This window comes from Amblyraja radiata, chromosome 5, assembly GCF_010909765.2.
Source record: "Amblyraja radiata isolate CabotCenter1 chromosome 5, sAmbRad1.1.pri, whole genome shotgun sequence".
Classification (NCBI taxonomy): domain Eukaryota; kingdom Metazoa; phylum Chordata; class Chondrichthyes; order Rajiformes; family Rajidae; genus Amblyraja; species Amblyraja radiata.
In genome coordinates, this window is record NC_045960.1 from 74,919,866 (window position 1) to 74,940,163 (window position 20,298).

Consider the following 20,298-nt stretch of genomic DNA (forward strand, 5'->3'; position numbering starts at 1 on the left):
TGTGTGTGGGTGTGTTCCACTCTGACAGTCGCCGTTCCAGTTGCCAGTTTTTCAGGCGACTGCCGGCAACTTGACAGTCGCCGGCAGTCCGCTGAAAAATTACCTAAGTGGGACAGGGCCATTAAAATGCCAACACATAACTGTACTTGTGTTATTTGGGTCTAATGCATCATTTGCTGAAAGCATTGTCAATATTTTAACTGGGCAGTCAGTAGAAATGGGGAGTACAATGCATGTAGTTGTAATGGTGTAGCAGTTTTACTTTGCTCCTGATGAACCAAACAGCACTTGGAGTCTGAGGAGGTTACCGTGGACACATTTGACCAATGATTTAAAAAAAAAGCTTAGTTATTCAACAAATCGACCAAATGCAAAGTTTTGCTACTGTGAAAAGAGAGATCAGAGTGTTAATTTTAAAAATCCATTGGGAGAAGGAAACAATGCAAAGAATCTGGATTAATCTGAACAAACTTTATTACCAGATCTTCAGCAACATTTTGATCTTATTTCTTTCTCCGGATGGAATTTAAAAATTTAGCTAACAGTGCAGAGAAAAACTTCATAATCACCCTCCAGAAATCTAATTTACACTTTTGGTTTTGAGAATTATTGTAATCAGTCAAAGAATTAATTTACAGCTTCAAAACAGCGTGGCTAGTAAAAAATGTACTGAAGATTTAAACAATTGGGTTCAATATTAAAATACTTAATATATTAATTCACCACTTTAAAAGCTGTGGCAATTTAGTATATGAAACATCGGTTAAAATATATAAACATTTATATACCTCACACTTGCATCCCACTGTCTTAATACTAGAATAATTAGACAGTAACCTGAATATTGTAATGTTTGTGAAACATGGGTCTACAAGCAACAAAAGGAAACAAAATTATGGAGGTAATGAGTTTTGTATGGCTGATGATATTAAAAAGGGCTATATTGTGCACACTATTTACTACAGGTAAATCTGTGCACACATTTTTCTGGGGTATATTCAAAGGCGGCATAGTCATTGTGTAGATTGAGAATTTGATGGAGGCAGAGGAATATTTGTGCCAGGAATAATATGTTCTCCTTTTCCATCAATAAGAGCGTCCCACTGATCAAAATCTTGCTGAAGACCTAGAAAATAAAATATGTTCAGATTAATCCAGAAACAATTATTCAAGGTAGAATTTAAATTTGTTATATAGGAAGATTTGTCCCTTTACCTGCTCCTACAGGAATAATTCTGGAATTTTTATTATAAACTTGGAACTGTACAGGAGATGCTTTTACTATGATCCTAGGTATTTATTTAATGCACATGTACGTGGTGTCATTGAATGTTATGCCACTGATTTAACATAAACATATTTTCTATTGGAAATACAATTTTAAAAAGATTTCAGTAGACAATAGGTGCAGGAGTAGGCCCGTTCCTGCCTTCTCCCCATATCCCGACTCCACTATTTTCAAGAGCCCTATCTAGCTCTCTTGAAACCATCCAGAGAACCTGCCTCCACCGCCCTCTGAGGCAGAGAATTCCACAGACTCACAACTCTCTGTGAGAAAATGTGTTTCGTCATCTCCGTTCTAAATGGCTTACTCCTTATTCTTAAACTGTGGCCCCTGGTTCTGGACTCCACCAACATCCGGAACATGTTTCCTGCCTCTAGCGTGTCCAAAGCCTTAACAATCTTGTATGTTTCAATGAGATTCCCTTTCATCCTTCTAAACTCCAGAGTGTACAAGCCCAGCTGCTCCATTCTCTCAGCATATGACAGTCCCGCCATCCCGGTAATTAACCTTCTAAACCTACGCTGCACTCCCTTAACAGCAAGAATGTCCTTCCTCAAATTAGGGGACCAAAACTACACACAATACTCCAGGTGTGGTCTCACTAGGGCTCTGTACAACTGCAGAAGGACCTCTTTGCTCCTATATTCGATTCCTCTTATTATAAAGGCCAACATACCATTCGCATTTCAAGCAAAAAAGATCGACAAATATCCAAAGCACTGCCCACAGAAAAATATTTTCCCTGCTGTTCTTTGATTGCAATCATTTTACCATTACCATTGTTGATGCTTTCCCATCAACTATCTGATACCTGAAATTATAAAACTTGATTTCTGTATTTTATATTTCATTACAAAAAATGTATTATTTACTTACCCAAGTGCCTTTGCATAAATGCTAAAGAAGCTTTGTTGCTAATATCAATTGCTATATGGGGATCTATTGTTCCTTTCAGCCCAAACATCCTTCCAATGAAATGGCCAGTCAAAAATGTAAAATCAGGGAAACTCTGGTGAACTGTTCCCCTATGAAGAATTGAGTAAAATAAAGAAGCTTCAGTGAACCAAATTAAAGCATAATAAATTTCATATGTATGTTGTGGAAACTAAGGAATCTGAGAAAATAACAGTTTGCAAATAACTTTATGGTTCTCCAATTAATTTGACATCAAAGCGATCAATTTTTATTACTTGTAGTGTTTCATTAATGCATGCATGCTACTGTTCACTGAATCATAATTGTGCAAGTGACTGAGTTTCTCCAGCAATTTTGTCTACCATCTATATAGTGTAATGGCTTCAAATAATTGGGAAACTGACTATAGTTTCTATAAAAGTAAATTTGACTTTTTAAGAATGCATAAAGAAACTCTAAAAATATTACAGACCAAATCATTTTTCTGAAGTGGTGGGAATTATGAAAGAGAGGGTGTGGCCCCGGAAGAGAGGGGTGAATTACAAATGTGATACCCTTATTTTAACATGGAGTAGGTCGTCTGCTCCCTCAGTGATGTGGAAATGTTATAAAGACAACACAAACAAATTTAATTGAGTTGCATTGTACTGGCATTGGTTTACTTCTGAGCAAAATGGAAGTTTCTCACCCTCAGGATAAAATAAAATAATTCAATGGAAAGCAGGATGGATGTCTTGCCTTCACAGAAAATTGTTGTATAAATTAAAGCGTATTTACCAAACAGCAGACTTTGTTGGACTCATAAAGAAACCAATTGCCTTTACTGCTGCCATCACTGACCTAAATTATCTCAGTCAAAATCAAAATTTAGTTACTTCAACTGTTTGTCTTACCCTATCCCATTTTCGAATCTACTCTACTGTACGGGATCATTTTTGTCTGATTGGCATTGCCTTCATGCACCATGCTCCCAAGTCTCTCACAGAGCTCTTGCAACAAAATTCAACTCAGACTAGTTAGTCGTCTTTTTTTGTTTATTCTTACCTTGCATCTCAGTAAAGTTCCTTTCTATATTAAATGATTAGAGCCTCACACAAACAGATGTAATGCTAATTTAACAATAGCACAGATTAAAGCTCATATAAAATATTTAATGATAATCATACAACAAGCAATAATTTTGATTTGTTTGGGCTTTTGGAGATACTCTGTTACTCTAAGTTTTCTACTACTGAATTATGTTATTTTGTAAACCAAGTTGCATTTTTGTTCTGGGGCACCTCAAAATGCTTCATGATCTTCAATTGCATCACTATTCTATACAAAAAGAATTTTTTAGGCGACTGCAGGAGACAATGCAGTCGCCACATGTTCGCGGGTGGTTGCCGGGGAGTCGCCTTCATGCCAGTTTATGTACAAGTTTCAAATGACCAGATACATAGCCGATTTTAAAGATGTTGTTTGAGGGCTATCTTTGGTCTAATAAAATACCTCTGCTCTTCTGCTTTTGCTAGCTTTGGTATCCTTCATGATGGTTTAACATGAAGTGACTTTTGATGGTCAGGATTGAATCCGGGTCTGTGGCGCTGTAAAGAACAACTTTACTACTGTGCCACGCTGACAGTGAAGCATCTCCTGTCAAGCATACTACTGATTCCTATTAATCTAATGTTCTCCTTAACATCCCAGCAACATTCTACTATCTTTGATCGGTCTTTACTGGCTTCATCTTGCACTAAATGTTATTCACGTTATTCCCTTTATCTTGTAACTCCGCTGACTTGTTAGCATGCAACAAAAGTCTTTCTCTGTACCTCGGTACACGTGACAATAAACTAAACTCCAGTGCCTTTTCACATCAGACAACAAAAACCAGAGCCTCAAACTTGGGTTTTTTTGGACTCTGGCTTAGATTCCTGGAGTTTGAGTTAAACTTCTGGCTGTGATACTTTATAATCTACGAACTTATCTCCAATGATGTATTATAAGTAATTCATTCCACCTTTTCTCTTTTTTGATATTTGTAATTCTTTTTTCTCTCTTTCTATCTATATAAAAAAAACACTAGAAGCAGAATTAATCGAGAATTGAAAATTTTAATAATGTATGATTGATGTATATGAAAAGTTTTTTAAACTATAATATGTAACTATACTTTATAATATGTTTGCTTCTAATAAAAATATTTTAAAAAACCAAAAAAAAACTTCTGGCTGTTACTGCAAAACCACATTGAAACTTACATCTTTGCATACAAAATTTGAGAAGAGAAAGGCATCACTTGTATGACTCTAGATACCAAGGAATCAGTTATGCTTTTTATTTGATTGGATTCTTTTTTATATTCTTTGATTGATATGTTTGGTAAATTCAAAAGCAGGAAATATAAGAATTCAGAGCATTTGAGCAAGTATAGAGAAGAAAATTAGAGTATTGAAAGAAAATGTATATTAGCAAGCTGTTTCACAGTTCAATCAAATGTCCTCCCGTTGACATCTTCACCATATTTTGTTTTGCAAGTTATTGTTAACAAAGCCTATTGTAAAAAACAGATAAAGATGTTTGGTTCGATGATTTGACTATATTATTCTATTATTTTTAACCTTCCATGTGTTCTATAAACAATTGGAAATATTCTTAACTTAGCAGACACAGTAAAACTGGATAATATAGCTCGATGACATAATTTGCCTTCACTTGCACAGTTACTCACATTATTGTTATCATCTTTCGTTGTATTGTGGTTGAATCAAGTTGTTTAATTTTCAGAATATTTGTAAGCCACTGGAATTTTTCTGAGTTGATGAATAATATTGGCTTCTGTATCCTTGTATGTATGTCATCTTCCAGTGGGAACATCCATGCATCTAATGCCACTCCACAACTGTGTGCATAGAAAAATATATGCAGTGCAATTCATTTAATAAATACAGCAGACATGGACATGTTTGGGAGTTACTTAACAAACACAATTTATTAACAGAATGAAGGACACAAAATGGTGGAGTAACTCAGCGGGTCAGGACTGCAGGAAACTGCAGAGAATAATGGATATAGCCCAGTTCATTACGCAAACTAGGTTTCCCCTCCTCCTCTTCTTCACCGCCCCCCCCCCCCCCAACCCCTTACCAAATATGATACACTCTGACCGATCATCCCATAAGATAGCATGTTTTCCCCATCTCCCAACCTCTCGTCGTGGATCTTGCACTTTGTTTAATCTGCATTTTCTCTGTAACTGAAATGCTCTATCACTGTTCTGCACTCTTGTATTTTTCTCTTTGCAATACATCAAACTTACGTATTGCTTGATTGTACTCATGTATACTATGATTGGACTGGGTAGCGCACAACACATTTTTTCACTATATTTCAGTACATGCGAAAATAAACCAGTACCAATAGAAGTAGCGCTGTCAAAAACAAAGTAGTTTACTTTGAATCTGATGAAAATGATAAGGCCTTGACTGGAGTTCTGTTTACAGTTTTGGCTTTAGAAAGGATATGGAGGTGTAGAAATGATTTACTAGATTGGATTCAGGGATTAGAGATATCAGTTCCAACGTTTAAGAAGGAACAGCAGATGCTGGAACAATTGAAGGTAGACAAAAATGCTGGAGAAACTCAGTGGGTGAGGCAGCATCTATGGAGCGAAGGAATGGGTGACGCTTCGGGTCGAGACCCTTCTTCAGAGTCTTCTCAGTTCCAAGGTTAGTTTGAAGCAGCTGTTATGGGTGCAAATTGGTGTAAGAAAATGTGGTAGACATATGCAAGATCTCAACAGGTATTAACAGGGTAACTAGAGAGAAGTTGTTCGTTCCCATTAGTGGATGTTCAAGGGCCAGGGACAGAGATGAATAATGAAGAACTAAAAATATTCAGGAGAATATGAGACAATATTCATCTTATGTTGACAGTAGTTATGATCCAGAACTCACTCACTGTTAGAGTGGTTAAAACATTCTAGCAGGGCAAATTGTAAGACACTTAATTGTAAGACATAAAGGTCAGCGTGAGAATGGGAAGGGGAATTAAAATGGTTAGCAAACAGGAGGAGATCCAGCAGGCCCTAGCAGACCGAGCGCAAGTGTTCAGCGAAACCAGCACCGTCTACGCCAATGTACAAGAGGCCAATTTATTATCATAATTTAGAGATATTTGAAGAGCAGTTGATGAGCTGGATCTATACTGCAAAGGACCAAGTGGAGCAAGGGGTACAATCGGGTGAATGGTTTCCTTCTGTGTTGATAGTATCATTGACACTATGGTTTACCCCACTTTTCCTCTCCTTGCTTTTTGCTTCCTCATCTTGGTCCCATCACAATAACTCAGTTGCTCATACAGGGACCAGAGAAAGATCAGTGAGCATACAATGCATTCAGAAATTATTCAGACCTCTTCACATTCAATTTTTAAAAATCATTAATCTACACACAATACACACAAGAAGCGAAAATAGGTGTTTAGAAATTTTTGCAAAGTAATTAAAACGAAATAACTGAAATATCACTTTACATAAGTATTCAGACCCTTTGCTATGACACTCAACATTGAGCTTGGGTTCATCCCGTTTCCATTGATTATCCTTGCGATGTTGGAGACAACCAGTGGTAAATTAAATTGATTGGGCATGATTTGGAAAGGCACACACCTGTCTATATAAGGTCCACAGTTGACAGTGCATGTCAGTACAAAAACCAAGCCATGAAGATGAAGGAATTGTCCATAGACCTCCGAGACAGGATTGTGTCGAGACACAGACCTGGGGAAGGATATAAAACAATTTCTGCAGTATTGCAGGTCCCGAAGAGCACAGTGGCCTCCGTAATTCTTAAATGGAAGAACTTTGGAACCACCAGGACTCTTCATAGAGCTGGCCGCCCAGCCAAACTGAGCAATCATTGGAGAAGGGCATTGGTCGGGGAGGTGACCATAAACCCAATGGTCACTCTGACAGAGCTCCAGAGTTCCTCTGTGGAGATGGGAGAACCTTCCAGAAGGCCAACTATATCTGCAGCACTCCACCAAACAGGCCTTTATGGTAGAGTGGCCAGACAGAAGCCACGCCTCAGTAAAAGGCACATGACAGCCCACTTTAAGTTTGCCAAAAGGCATGAGAAACACAATTCTCTGGTCCGATGAAACCAAGATTGAACTCTTTGGCCTGAATGCCAAGCTTCACATCTGGAGGAAACCAGGCACCGCTCATCACCTGGCCAATTCCATAACTACGGTGAAGCATGGTGGTGGCAGCATCATGCTGTAGGGATGTTTTTCAGTGGCAGGAACTGGGAGACTAGACAGGATCGAGGGAAAGATGAACGGAGCAAAGTACAGAGAGATCCTTGATGAAAACCTGCTCCAGAGCGTTCTGGACCTCAGACTGGGGTGGAGGTTCACCTTCCAACAGGACAACGACCCTAAGCACACAGCCAAGACAACGCAGGAGTGGCTTCGTGACAAGTCTGTGAATGTCCTTGCGTGGCCCAGCCAGAGCCCAGACTTGAAACGATTGAACATCTCTGGAGGGACCTGAAAATAGATGTGTATCAACGCTCCCCATCCAACCTGACAGAGCTTGAGAGGATCTGCAGAAAAGAATGGGAGAAATTTCCCAAATACAGGTGTGCCTAGCTTGTAGCGTCATACCCAAGAAGACTTGAGGCTGTAATCGCTGCCAAAGGTGCCTCAACAAGGTACTGAGTAAAGGGTCTGAATACTTATGTAAATGTGTTATTTCAGTGATTTCTTTTTAATTACTTTGCAAAAATTTCTAAACACCTGTTTTCGTTTTTTTATTATGGAGTATTGTGTGTAAATTGATGATAAAAAAATAATTTAATCCATTTTAGAATAAGGCTGTAACGTAACAAAATGTGGAAAGAGTGAAGGGGTCTGAATATTTTCTGAATGCACTGTATAAAGAGATGGGATTCACCATTTTGAGTAAATGTAAAAAACATTGAAATATTAAACAATTTTCTGAGAGTTATTGTTTACACACACTTCCATCATTTAGCCTTTGGGGAAGTTTCTTGACATTCATTGAACTAAAACATTAATTCAATTTCCTTCCCACTACAGATGTTACATGACCTTTGTGTTCCATTATTTTTTATACATTCTAGTAGTCCAACATCTGCAGGATGTTTTTGTTTTAAAGATTACGCATAAAAAGTAGAGCCTTTAGTGGACGTGATGATTTCACTATCAAGTACACTGTTTATAAGTATGAAATAAATATTCTGTAGCTCCAATCAAAATACAATTTATATAAAGATTAGACTGAATGTAATATTAGGAATATGATGGAAAGATATCGCCACAGGTGGGAAATCAGATGAACCAAGTTTTGCTTTTAAACTGAACACATCACATGCATCATGAGGTCATTCTTGCTTACATCGACCAACTGCTGTGTCCTCCATTTACTAAACCAAATAACTTTACAAATCGAGAAACAAAATTATAGATCAGGAATTGGGCAAATTTATTTCATTCGGATTAGAGATTTTATAAAACACAGCCATAAAAAGCTGTCTATTAACCAAGAACTACTGATCATTTCCCACAAATAATTTCACAGTGTACAGACCTAGATTTATCAAGACTTACCTAAATCGAAGCTCTTTGCTAAGTGAATCAAGAACTGTGGCACCACCAAATGAATGGCCCATAATAGCTACTTTACACAGATCAAGACAATCCTACAAAAAAAAAATGGTCACATTTAAAAACTGGAGAGTTTTTTGTATTTTCCTTTAAAATAACCAGTTACATTTTTGAATTTGATAGTTTATAATCTATGGTCAATACGTTGACTTCAATGCAATTCCCCAACTGTCTTAAGAGATCTGATATTTTCACAGAACACGTGACAAAATATCTAGCCAACTGAAATTATTCGTCTATATTGTTTTAAATGCAACCTGTAGAATCAATCTATCTTTGTGATATCTCAGAACCCGACAAATCCCTGCAGTTCAAGAATTTCTTGAAGTTCAATAGACAATAGGTGCAGGAGTAGGTCATTCGGCCCTTCGAACCAGCACCTTCAAGAAGTTCATCAATATTTTACCCAGCCCAACAGAGTGCTTGAACAAAATGTATTCTGGTTAAACTTTGCTTACCTTTAATAATTTTTTTTTTTTTACTAAGCTCTGGACATCTGTTTGATATTCACTGCCAGATCATGTTAAATTATAAACCACGTAATTGAATAGTAAGCCAATCACTGGCCCATTCATATGAAGCCCGAGATACTTAAGATAACTGGGTATTTATTTTAATAAACGTATATTTTTGATATTTCATGGCATAAGTAAATAAGTAAGTTTATAGGCCAAGTATTCACATACAAGGAATTTGCCTTGGTGCTCCACCCACAAGTAACATGACATACAGTGACAGTTACGAATGACTCAGAAAACACTAAACATTAATAATAATAAAACATTAATGATAAAACACCATTGATCAAGCATGTGAACCAACAAAATACCAGATCAAAGGGAGGCTACAGATTTTTGGCTGTTGAGTAGAGCAACTACTCGTGGATAATAAAAGTTATTTTTATGTCTGGCTGTGGCAGCTTTGACAGTCCGGAGTCGCCTTCCAGAGGGAAGTGATTCAAAGAGTTTGTGGCCAGGGTGAGAGGGGTCAGAGATGATCTTGCCCTTGCAGTGTACAGTTCATCAATGGAGGGAAGGTTGCAGCCAATAACCTTCTCTGCTGATCGGACGATTCGCTGCAGCCTCCAGGTGTCGTGCTTGGTGGCTGAGCCAAACCAGATCATGATGGAGAAGGTGAGAACAGACTCTATGATGGCCGTGTAGAATTGGACCATCATTGCCTGTGGTAGATTGTGCTTCCTCAGCTGCTGTAGGAAGTAAATCCTCTGTTGGGTCTTTTTGACTGTGGAGTCGATCGTAGCCCACCTCCACTGCCCTCAGAGGCAGAAAATTCCACAGACTCACCACTCTGAGAAAAAGTGTTTTCTCGTCTCCGTTCTAAATGACTTACTCCTTATTCTTAAACTTTGGCCCCTGGTTCTGGACTCCCCCAACATTGGGAACATGTTTCCTGCCTCTAACAGTGTCCAAACCCTTAACAATCTTATATGTTTCAATGAGATATCCTCTCATCCTTCTAAACTCCAGAGTGTACGCCCAGCTGCTCCATTCTCTCAGCATATGACAGTCCCGCCATCCCGGGAATTAACCTTGTAAACCTATGCTGCACTCCCTCAATAGCAAGAATGTCCTTCCTCAAATTAGGGGACCAAAACTGGTCAATGGTAGATGCAATTTCACTGGCTCTCCACTCCGCACTGGACCACTTGGACAATAAAAACACCTATATCAGGCTGTTGTTTATATACTGCAACTCGGCGTTTAATAACATCATCCCTTCCAAGCTGTTTACCAAGCTCACGGAACTGGGCCTGCGCATCCCTCTGCAATTGGATCCTCAACTTCCTCATCCACAGACCACAGTCTGTTCGAATTGAAGGAACCACTTCATCTTCAGTAACAATTAGTATGGGAGCGCCTCAAGGCTGCGTGCTCAGCCCCCTGCTTTACTCATTCTATAACCATGACTGCGTAGCCAGTCATAGTGCGAACTCCACCATCAAGTACGCCGATGACACCACTGTGGTTGGACGAATCACAAATCGGGACGAGTCAGACTATAGAAGTGAGATCGACCGACTGACCAAATGGTACCAGCACAACACCCTGGCTCTAAACATCAGTAAGACCAAAGAATTGATTGTGGACTTTAGTAGGGGAAGGATGAGGACCCACAATCCTGTTTATATCAACGGGCCGATGGTGGAGAGGGTCCATAACTTCAAATTCCTGGGCATGCATATATCAGAAGATCTTTCCTGGACCCAGCACCCCAATGCAATTGTAAAGAAGGCACATCAGCGACTCTACTTCCTGAGAAGATTACGGAGATTCGGCATGTTGTAGAGGAATTTCCTAAACTTCTACAGGTGCACAGTAGAGAGCATTCTGACTGGTTGCATCGTGGCCTGGTTCGGCAACTTGAACGTCCAGGAGCGAAAAAGACTACAAAACGTTGTGACCACTGCCCAGTCCATCACCGGCTTTGACCTCCCCACCTTCGAAGGGATCTATCATAGTCGCTGCCTCAAATCATCAAGGATCCACACCATCCTGGCCACACACTTATCTCACCACTGCCATCAGGAAGAAGGTACAGGAGCCTGAAGACTGTAACATCCTGGTTCAGGAACAGCTGCTTCCCCACAGCCATCAGGCTATTAAACACAACGAATAAGCTATGAGCACTGAACTGCAAAAGACTATATTATTATTCGTTACTTGCACTATATTTGTTATTTATTGAACTTTTTCTTTTTTTCCCCCCATTATATACAATGTTTACATATCCACATATTCTGTTGTGCTGCAGCAAGTAAGAATTTAATTGTCCCATCCGGGACATCTTTATAATTAAAACTCAAAACTTGACCACTTCCTCTTTGCACTGCATATTGATTTTAGAAAAAACGCTACCACTCACGGCTGTGATTTTTGGCCAACTTACTCAGAGTCCCCCACCGTTGGCCGCTGCGCAGGCCAAGAGGATTTTTCCCATTGATGAAAAATAAAAGACTTATTAATGTTTAAAAATGTTGAGATTCTCTCTCCTGTCAATCACCCCATGAAGGCCACGCCCCTTCCGGTGGGAGGGGGAGGGACTATAAAACCCAGAAGTGTGGACTGCCTCAGTCTCTGCAAGATGGGTGAGCGAGAGGTTACAACTCTCTGTCTGAGCTGTGACTAACACTGAACACATGTCTACTAAACTGTGAGTGGTTTTACTGACCTGTGAGTACCCGTACTGTAGTTTGAAAATGTAGTTTGAAAATGCAAAAGAGGTTTGGTTTGAAAATGCAAAAGTGGGTTGGTTTGAAAATGCAAAAGTGGTGTTGCCTTTGCCTTATTGAAAAGTGATGTTGCCTTTGCCTTATTGAAAAGTGGTGTTGTCTTTGCCTTATTGGAAAGTGGTGTTGCCTTTACCTTATTGGAAAGTGGTGTTGCCTTTGCCTTATTGGAAAGTGGTGTTTCCTTTGCCTTATTGGAAAGTGGTGTTGCCTTCTATATAATTAAAAGTCTAATCTTGACCACTTCCTGTTTGCACTGTATATTGATTTTAGAAAAAACGCTACCACGTATGGCTGTGACTTTTGGCCATCTTACTCAAAGTCCCCCTCCGCTCATCAGCTGCCGAGGATTTTTCCCATCGATGAAAAATAAAAGAGTTATTGGTGTTTAAAAAATGTTGAGATTCCCTCTCCTGTCAATCACGCCATGAAGGCCATGCCCCTTCCGGTGGGAGGGTGGAGGGACTATACAACCCGGAAGTGTGGGTGTGGCTCAGTTCTCTGCAAGATGGGGGGGGAAGAGAGGTCACAACTCTCTGTCTTTGGTGGCCTTGCACCCTGTTTGAAATGGTAGGAAACTGCACTTGAGTTTGGTGGCCTTGCAGCCTGCTTGAAGTGGTAGGAATCTGCACTTGAGTTTGGTGGCCTTGCAGCCTGCTTGAAGTGGAATTTCAAGGAAAAGCCGTGAGTCAACTGCCAGCCCACTAGCCATGAGTGAGCTGCCAGCACACCAAGCTTGAGTGACTGAGCCGCCAGCCCAAGAATCCATTCGGCCCACAATGTCCCTCTGGTAACCAGTCCCTTCAGCCCACAACACCCATACTAGCGCTCCAGAAAGCCCCCCCCCCCCCCCAGGCCACCAATATTGGAATTGGTGGAGAGGTGGAATATTGCGTTGGGGACCAGCCCTCCCGCGTGAAGCTGGGACCCAACGGGTCCCACTTAGTCTAGTATGACAATAAAACACTCTTGACTCTTGATGTGTAATTAAGAATTGGTCACACTGGTGTGGACTGCAATCACATACAGGCCAATTTAGGAAGGACAACTTCCTAAAGGTGTCAGAGGTTATGGGAAGAAGGCAGGGAAATGGGGTTAGGATGGAGATAGATCAGCCATGATTGAATGGCGGAGTAGACTAGATGGGCCAAATAGCCTAATTATACTCCTATTCCTTATGAACTATTTCCTGCAGTAAAGTGCAGAAGTTATCCAAGACTAATCTTCCCCTCATCACAATTTGAAGATTAAACCCCTCCCCCTGATTTCAAGCAGTTCTTGAAGAGGTTTCCTTGAACTCAAATAATTATTCTCTATATCAAGACAAAACCATGGCCATACCTTCATTTTGGAGAAATCAAAGTCTAATGGAAATACATTCTGCACCATTATTCCCTTGTTTATATTAGTAAGCAGATTTAAGGCCCTGGTACATTCTTCTCCTCGCTGATGCACCTGGAAATCAAGTTAAAAATAAGAAGCTATTTTTAAGTTGTTACAGAACATTAAACAATGTTAGCAAGTGAAGTAGGAAAACCTGATCAAATACAGTCAATGATAACCCTATTCCATGCTATTATTGACGGAATGAAATTATGGACTTGGGGAGAGACAAAATTAATGAGGGACACCTCCAGGTTTGAACTTAAGTAGTTATCCTAGAATTGTGATGTCTAGGCCCTCAATGACCTGATAATACCAGCGAGTTTATGGCACAGCTCACAAAGGCTAAAAAAGATTAGAAAAATAACAGTGGTAAGCCTTTATTATTTATCAAATGAACATAAAGAGATGGAGTAATTCAGCAAGTCAGGTAGCATCTCTGGAAAACATGGATTGGTTATGTTTCAGGTCAAGACCTACTTCGGACTGTTTGGAGGGTGGGGAAGAAAACATAAAGCGGGGAGAGGCAGGACAAAGTGTGGCAGGTAATAGGTGGATGCAAACGAGGGAGGGTTTTAAATAGGTGATGGTTAGAACAAAGGCCAAAGGTAAAAGCAGACGGTGTGAAACAGGGTTGAAGAGTTGTGAATTGTGATGGTAGAGGGAGGAAAGTAGCAGGTGGGGAGGGGGAAGAAGATAAATAGTTGAGAGTCCAGGTGGGGCACAGAAGACAAGAGGGAGTGCAGGGTGAAGAAAATGAAAATGGGCGGGGGGGGGGGGGGGGGGGGGGGGGGGGGGGGGTGAATGTAGTAGGATGCTACCTAAAATTCAATGTTCATACTGTGGGGATGTAAGCTACCCAAGAGGAATCTGAGGTGCTGTTCTTCCAGTTTGCATGTGGCCTTACTCTAGCAATGGAGCAAGCCTAAGACAGAAGAGTCAGTAAGGAAATAGATAGAGGAGTTAAAATGGTTAGCAACCAGTAAGTCTTGATGGACTGAGCACAAGTATTCAGCGAAACAGTTGCCGAATGTACAGTTGGATTGGCCGATGTACAGGGGGACACATTGGAACATGGAATGCAATAGATGAGGTTAGAGGAGGTGCACATGAACCTCTGTTCACCTGGAAGGCTGCTGGGTTCCCTAGATGAATGCAAGGATTTTTTTGTCCTTTTGCACCTTGTTTCTACATTTATTATTTATCAATCCTGCTCAGTGTCTTAAAATGATGGGTCTAATTAAGATCATTAATTAGGATCCAGAAAATAACATTCCAAGCCTCCAGGCAAATTTGAGAATTCTAAATTGAATATGCCACTTTTTTCTCTTTATAAGTCTGTTGAGATTTGCAATGGGAAATTCCTTTTTTAGAGGAACAATTGTGATATGATCTGCTGTTCATAGCATGCCATTTGATGTCCATTGCACAAAAAAATGCAATCAGAGACAGAAATGTATACTTTGCAGATTTACAACACGCACATGCTCCAATTCCCAAGGTTAGCTTTGGCAGTTAAGGACATTAGATCCAAATTTCATGACGAGCTCATTGGTTATAAGCAGAATAACTGGCAAACAGCATGTTCATGGTTTTAGAATGAGAATTTGCAACTTACTGCAAAGCTGTTTGCATCTAACACAAACCAAAGCCATTGATATCTGGGAGAATCGCCAACAGGTGTGCTGCATTACCACGGTTATGAAAATGGTCACTGATTAGCAAATGAAATTAGCCTCCAGTTTCTGAGCTGCTGTTTTAGTACTCTGGTTTTAGTTTAGTTTTCCTTTATCATGTATAAATAAAACAAGATGAGTCGACACTCCTACTGGATTTTTCTTCACTTAGCTAACACCACACATGCCCCTCCTCTGCGTCCACCCACACAATGCACGCACAAATTCTGCAACTTCCCTTTAATCAACAGCATTTTGTTTTATCTCCACAGTAGCAAGTTTTCTGCAAATTTTTAAGATAACTGTCATTGATAAGATATGAAACTAACATTGAAAATAATGAGAAAATGGCACATTGCATGTGGGCCTGTATCCACTTTTTAACACTTGAAATGTGGGACAGATTGCTGAAGTGTTATCATTGCTTCTCCAAGCAAAAGCCAAAGCAATAGGCTTTAAGACGACAAAACATAATCTCTGCATTTTGAAAACATAAGGATTATTAATGTCAGGTTTTCCTGATAATTTACTTATTTTTTCCTTTCAAAGGAAATGAAGGGGACAAATGTCAAGATGTATCTATTCTTCTTTCACCCTTTCTGGATTTATGTTGAATATTCCAACTAAAGAGATGCTTGCATAATTAGCTTTCATATTTCATTAAAACACTGCTGAAAGGTTTGACCTTGGCTTCACTCCAAGGGACTGGACCCAGATAACAGTTAATTTCCTGGTGACTCTACATGTTGAAATACTGATTCTGTTAGTATTTAAATTAAATGATTTACTTTCTCATGTTACTATGCTGACTTATTGCTCTGTGACAAACTTAAACTTAAAACAAGGTGGAAATTTTCTCGGAACATATTCGGGATTAATTGTTAATTGAAGACTAAAGTATGGTTTTAAAGGACATAAAAAACAAGAAGTGATTATGGAAATAGTTACCAGGTAACTTAATCTAAAAATAGTACATGATGTCTCGGCATCAAACAGCCTATAAAGTGTTAACCCATTTGTTTTAAAGTACGGATAATTCTGCTGCATAATGCATTTTCATAATGTGAATCGTATATAACATGTCTGAAGAATTTAGGAAGTTTTATTCTACACCGGTATTTAATTTCAAATTAACAAGGTGAAAATTAACTCGTCTTGGAAACAACATTGTCTAGGAAAATAAACAGTTTTCATTCCCCCCCCCCCCCCCCACACACACACACACACACACACACACAGCAGTAATCAGACAGTGGCGACAATTTGGGCTATCGTAGGTTGTCATAGGTTGTCGCCAGGTTACGTAGGTTGTCACCAGGTAACGGAGGTTGTCGCCGTTGCTGACTTTGGTGAATTCCATTGTCCTAGTCGCTGGTAGTCGCCTAAAAATCGCCTAAGTGGGACAGGCCCATAACTTACAACTTACAGTCTTTTTAGCAGTAACAAAAAATAATTTGTAACTATTAAAAACTCTTTTTTTAATCTTGAGAGAAATAACTATGTGATTGCAACTATCTGAAACCCTCTAGCATTAAATCCCATTTCCCCCACTAACACAATTGTTTTGATAATGGATTTTGCTGTAACAAAATTTCTTAGCAACACAATTATTGCACTATAGCAGAACTACCTGTACCTATTTTGCGTTAGATCTCGTATTTCCTTCTCAGCAGCAACATAAAAAATCTATTTGATTTTAAAAGTAAGGACTTTAACTTAAAAGTTACTTTACCTGGTGATTTCGAAATGGGAATTCTTTTTCCCCGCGTTTGTACGGCTTATAGTAAAGCCACTTCTCCTCCAACTGATCCAACGTCAACGTTGAAATGGTGGGTATGCTTAGTTGCTCTCCTTCAGAGTTTGTTCTGGTTTTCTCTTCAAAGTAGTAGGTTGCTGATGCTGATCTATCCCTGAAATAGAAAAAAACAAAGCTTTTGCCGACACAGCAACTTCAATAAAACTCAAATTGACTTTTTTGATATTCTAAATGACCATTCTTCTTGAAAACTTAATTGAAACATGAAATGCCATTAAATCAAGTTAATCCTTGACAATACATAAGAAAAACAGTAATGCACCCAGTCGCAAATAGATAACGTCTGCACAAACTGACTAGAATCCTCACTTGCATACTAATTCCAAAGAAAACAAATATATTACTGTAATTCTTGCCCAGATTTACTGCAGATATTTAATTTACTAACACTGGCTGCAGTACAAATATAACCTCTCAATAACAATATAAAATACAATCAAAGTCACACAGAACAAATCAGTTTCCACAAGAAGACACAAAGTGCTGTAGTAACTCAGCGGTTCTTGCAGTATTTCTGGAGAACATGGATAGGTGACATTTTGAGTTGGGACCCTTCTTCAGAAGAGAGTCAAGAGTTAAAAGTGTTTTATTATCATACAGTGCCCTCCATAATGTTTGGGACAAAGACCCATCATTTATTTATTTGCCTCTGTACTCCACAATTTGAGATTTGTAACAGAAAAAAACCACGTGTGATTAAGGTGCACATTGTCAGATTTTAATAAAGGTCATTTTTATACATTTTGGTTTCACCATGTAGAAATTACAGCTGTGTTAATACATATTTTGGGATACATGGCTTCACAGGTGTTTGTAATTGCTCAGGTGTGTTTAAATGCCTCCTTAATGCAGGTATAAGAGAGCTCTCAGCATCTAGTCTTTCCTCCAGTATTTCCATCACATTTGGAAACTTTTATTGCTGTATATCAACATGATAAAAGGACCAAAGCTGTGCAAATGAAAGTCAAAGAAGCCATTGTGAGACTGGGAAACAAGAATACAACAAGAAATCAGCCAAACTTTAGGCTGACCAAAATCAACTGTTTGGAACTTCATTAAGAAGAGAGAGAGTACTGGTGAGCTTACTAATCACAAAGGGACTGGCAGGCCAAGGAAGATCTCCACAGCTGATGACATGAATTCTCTCTATAATAAATAAAAATCCCCAAACACCTGTCCGACAGATCAGAAACACTCTTCAGGAGTCAGATGTGGATTTGTCAATGACCACTGTCCGCAGAAGACTTCATGAACAGAAATACAGAGGCTACACTGCAAGATGCAAACCACTGGTTAGCCGCATACAATATACAATATACAATACCATTTATTGTCATTTGAGCCTCAGTGAGGCTCAAACGAAATTCTGTTTCCACAGCCATACAAACAAAGACAATTTCCTACAGACATACACACAATTTAATTCACAAACATCCATCACAGTGAACCTACTGTGATGGAAGGCAAAGTCTTTTCTCTCCCCTGTTCTCCATTTCTCTCCCGATGTCCAAGCCCCAGGCGGGCGATGCTAAGTCCCACGGCCATTTTAGGCCGTGCCGGGCGATTTACGGCCCCGCTCCCAGTCTAAAAGTCACAATGTTGGAGCCCCGACGGGCGCTGGAATGTCCCATGGCCATGAAGCCGTGCCGGGCGATGTACGTCCCCGCTCCGGATCGTTCCAACCCAGCGACACGGGCTGGAGAAGTCGCGTTGCGGGAGCTCCGGGAAGCAGTCTCTCCCCCCGGACCCGTGAGCTCCCGATGTCCCAGTCCACCGGACCTGCGGCTGCGTTGCTGGAGCCTCCGAGCCCCAGGAGTCGAGTCGCATCAGCGAGTCACCACCGCTCCCCACGCTCCGAGGCCGGCCAGCCCCACGATGGTGAGTAGTCCGCAGCTCCGCAGTCTCCCGAGCCCCCGGGTCGTTCAGGTTGGAGGCCGCTCCACGGTGCTAGGCCCCAACGACAACGGAGACCCGATAGGGAAAAGGTCGGGTCTCCCGGACAGGGAAGAGATTTTAAACAGTTTTCCCCTCCCCTCCCCGCCCCCCACATATACACATTTAAAACCAGTATTAAAAAAACACTAACACTACATTTAACTAGACAAAAAATAGGGGCCGCTGCAACGGGTGAGTCGCGCCGCCAAAAAAAGCGGATGGCTAAGTTACATCGGCAAGAAGTACTTAAAAGGGCAACCACTGTTCTGCAAAAAGGTTTTGTGGACAGATGAGACCAAGATTAACTTATATCAGAGTGATGGCAAGAGCAAATTATGGAGGAGAGAAGGAACTACCCAAGATCCAAAGCATACCACCTCATCTGTGAAACACGGTGGTGGGGGTGTTAGGGCCTGGGCATGAATGGTTGCTGAAGGTACTGACTCACTTATCTTCATTGATGATGAAACTACTGATGGTAGACAATAGACAATAGGTGCAGGAGTAGGCCATGTGGCCCTTCAGGCCAGCACCGCCATTGAATGTGATCATGGCTGATCATCCACAATCAGTACCCCGTTCCTGCCTTCTCCCCATATCCCCTGGTGCTGATGGTAGTAGCATAATAAATTCTGAAGTGGATAGACACATCCTATCTGATCAAGTTCAAATAAATGCCTCAAACTCATTGGCCAGCGGTTCATTCTACAGTAAGACAATGATCCCAAACATACTGCTAAAGCAACAAAGGAGTTTTTCAAAGCTAAAAAATGTTCAATTCTTGAGTGTCCAAGTCAATCACCCGATCTGAACCCTATTGAGCATGCCTTTTATATGCTGCAGAGAAAACTGAAGGGGACTAGCCCCCAAACAAGCATTAGCTAAAGATGGCTGCAATACAGGCCTGACAGAGCATAACCACAGATGATGATGATGTCCAACTGGTGATGTCCATGAATCGCAGACTTCAAGCAGTCATTGCATGCAAAGGATAGGCAACAAAATACTAAACATAACTAATTTCATTTACATGACATTGCTGTGTCCCAAACATTATGGTGCCCTGAAATGGGGGGGACTATGTATAAACACAGCTGTAATTTCTACATGGTGAAACCAAAATGTATAAAAATGACCTTTATTAAAATCTGACAATGTGTACTTTAATTACATGTGCTTTTTTTCTATTACAAATCTCAAATTGTGGAGTACAGAGGCAAATAAATAAATGATGGATCTTTGTCCCAAACATTATGGAGGGCACTGTATGTCCCAGATAGAACAATGACATTTTTACTTGTAGCAGCACCACAGAATATGTAAACATCGTATACTGTAAACAATATAATAAACAAGAGATAAAAGTTCA

General features: G+C 40.1%; 1 protein-coding gene across 2 annotated transcripts in view; it reads right to left on the reverse strand.

Annotated features, from left to right (window-relative positions):
- Positions 1 to 452: 452 nt before the first annotated feature.
- Positions 453 to 20,298, reverse strand: part of pla2g7 (phospholipase A2 group VII) — a 102,235-nt gene continuing 82,389 nt past the window's right edge. For both annotated transcript variants that reach the window (XM_033021556.1, XM_033021557.1), the window contains exons 6-11: positions 16,911 to 17,088; positions 13,461 to 13,574; positions 8,816 to 8,907; positions 4,914 to 5,084; positions 2,162 to 2,310; positions 453 to 1,126 (exon numbers count right to left, since the gene is read on the reverse strand). In XM_033021556.1, coding sequence (XP_032877447.1) covers positions 1,014 to 1,126; positions 2,162 to 2,310; positions 4,914 to 5,084; positions 8,816 to 8,907; positions 13,461 to 13,574; positions 16,911 to 17,088 — 817 coding nt within the window. In that variant the 3' untranslated portion in view covers positions 453 to 1,013. The remainder of the gene's footprint in view (positions 1,127 to 2,161; positions 2,311 to 4,913; positions 5,085 to 8,815; positions 8,908 to 13,460; positions 13,575 to 16,910; positions 17,089 to 20,298) is intronic.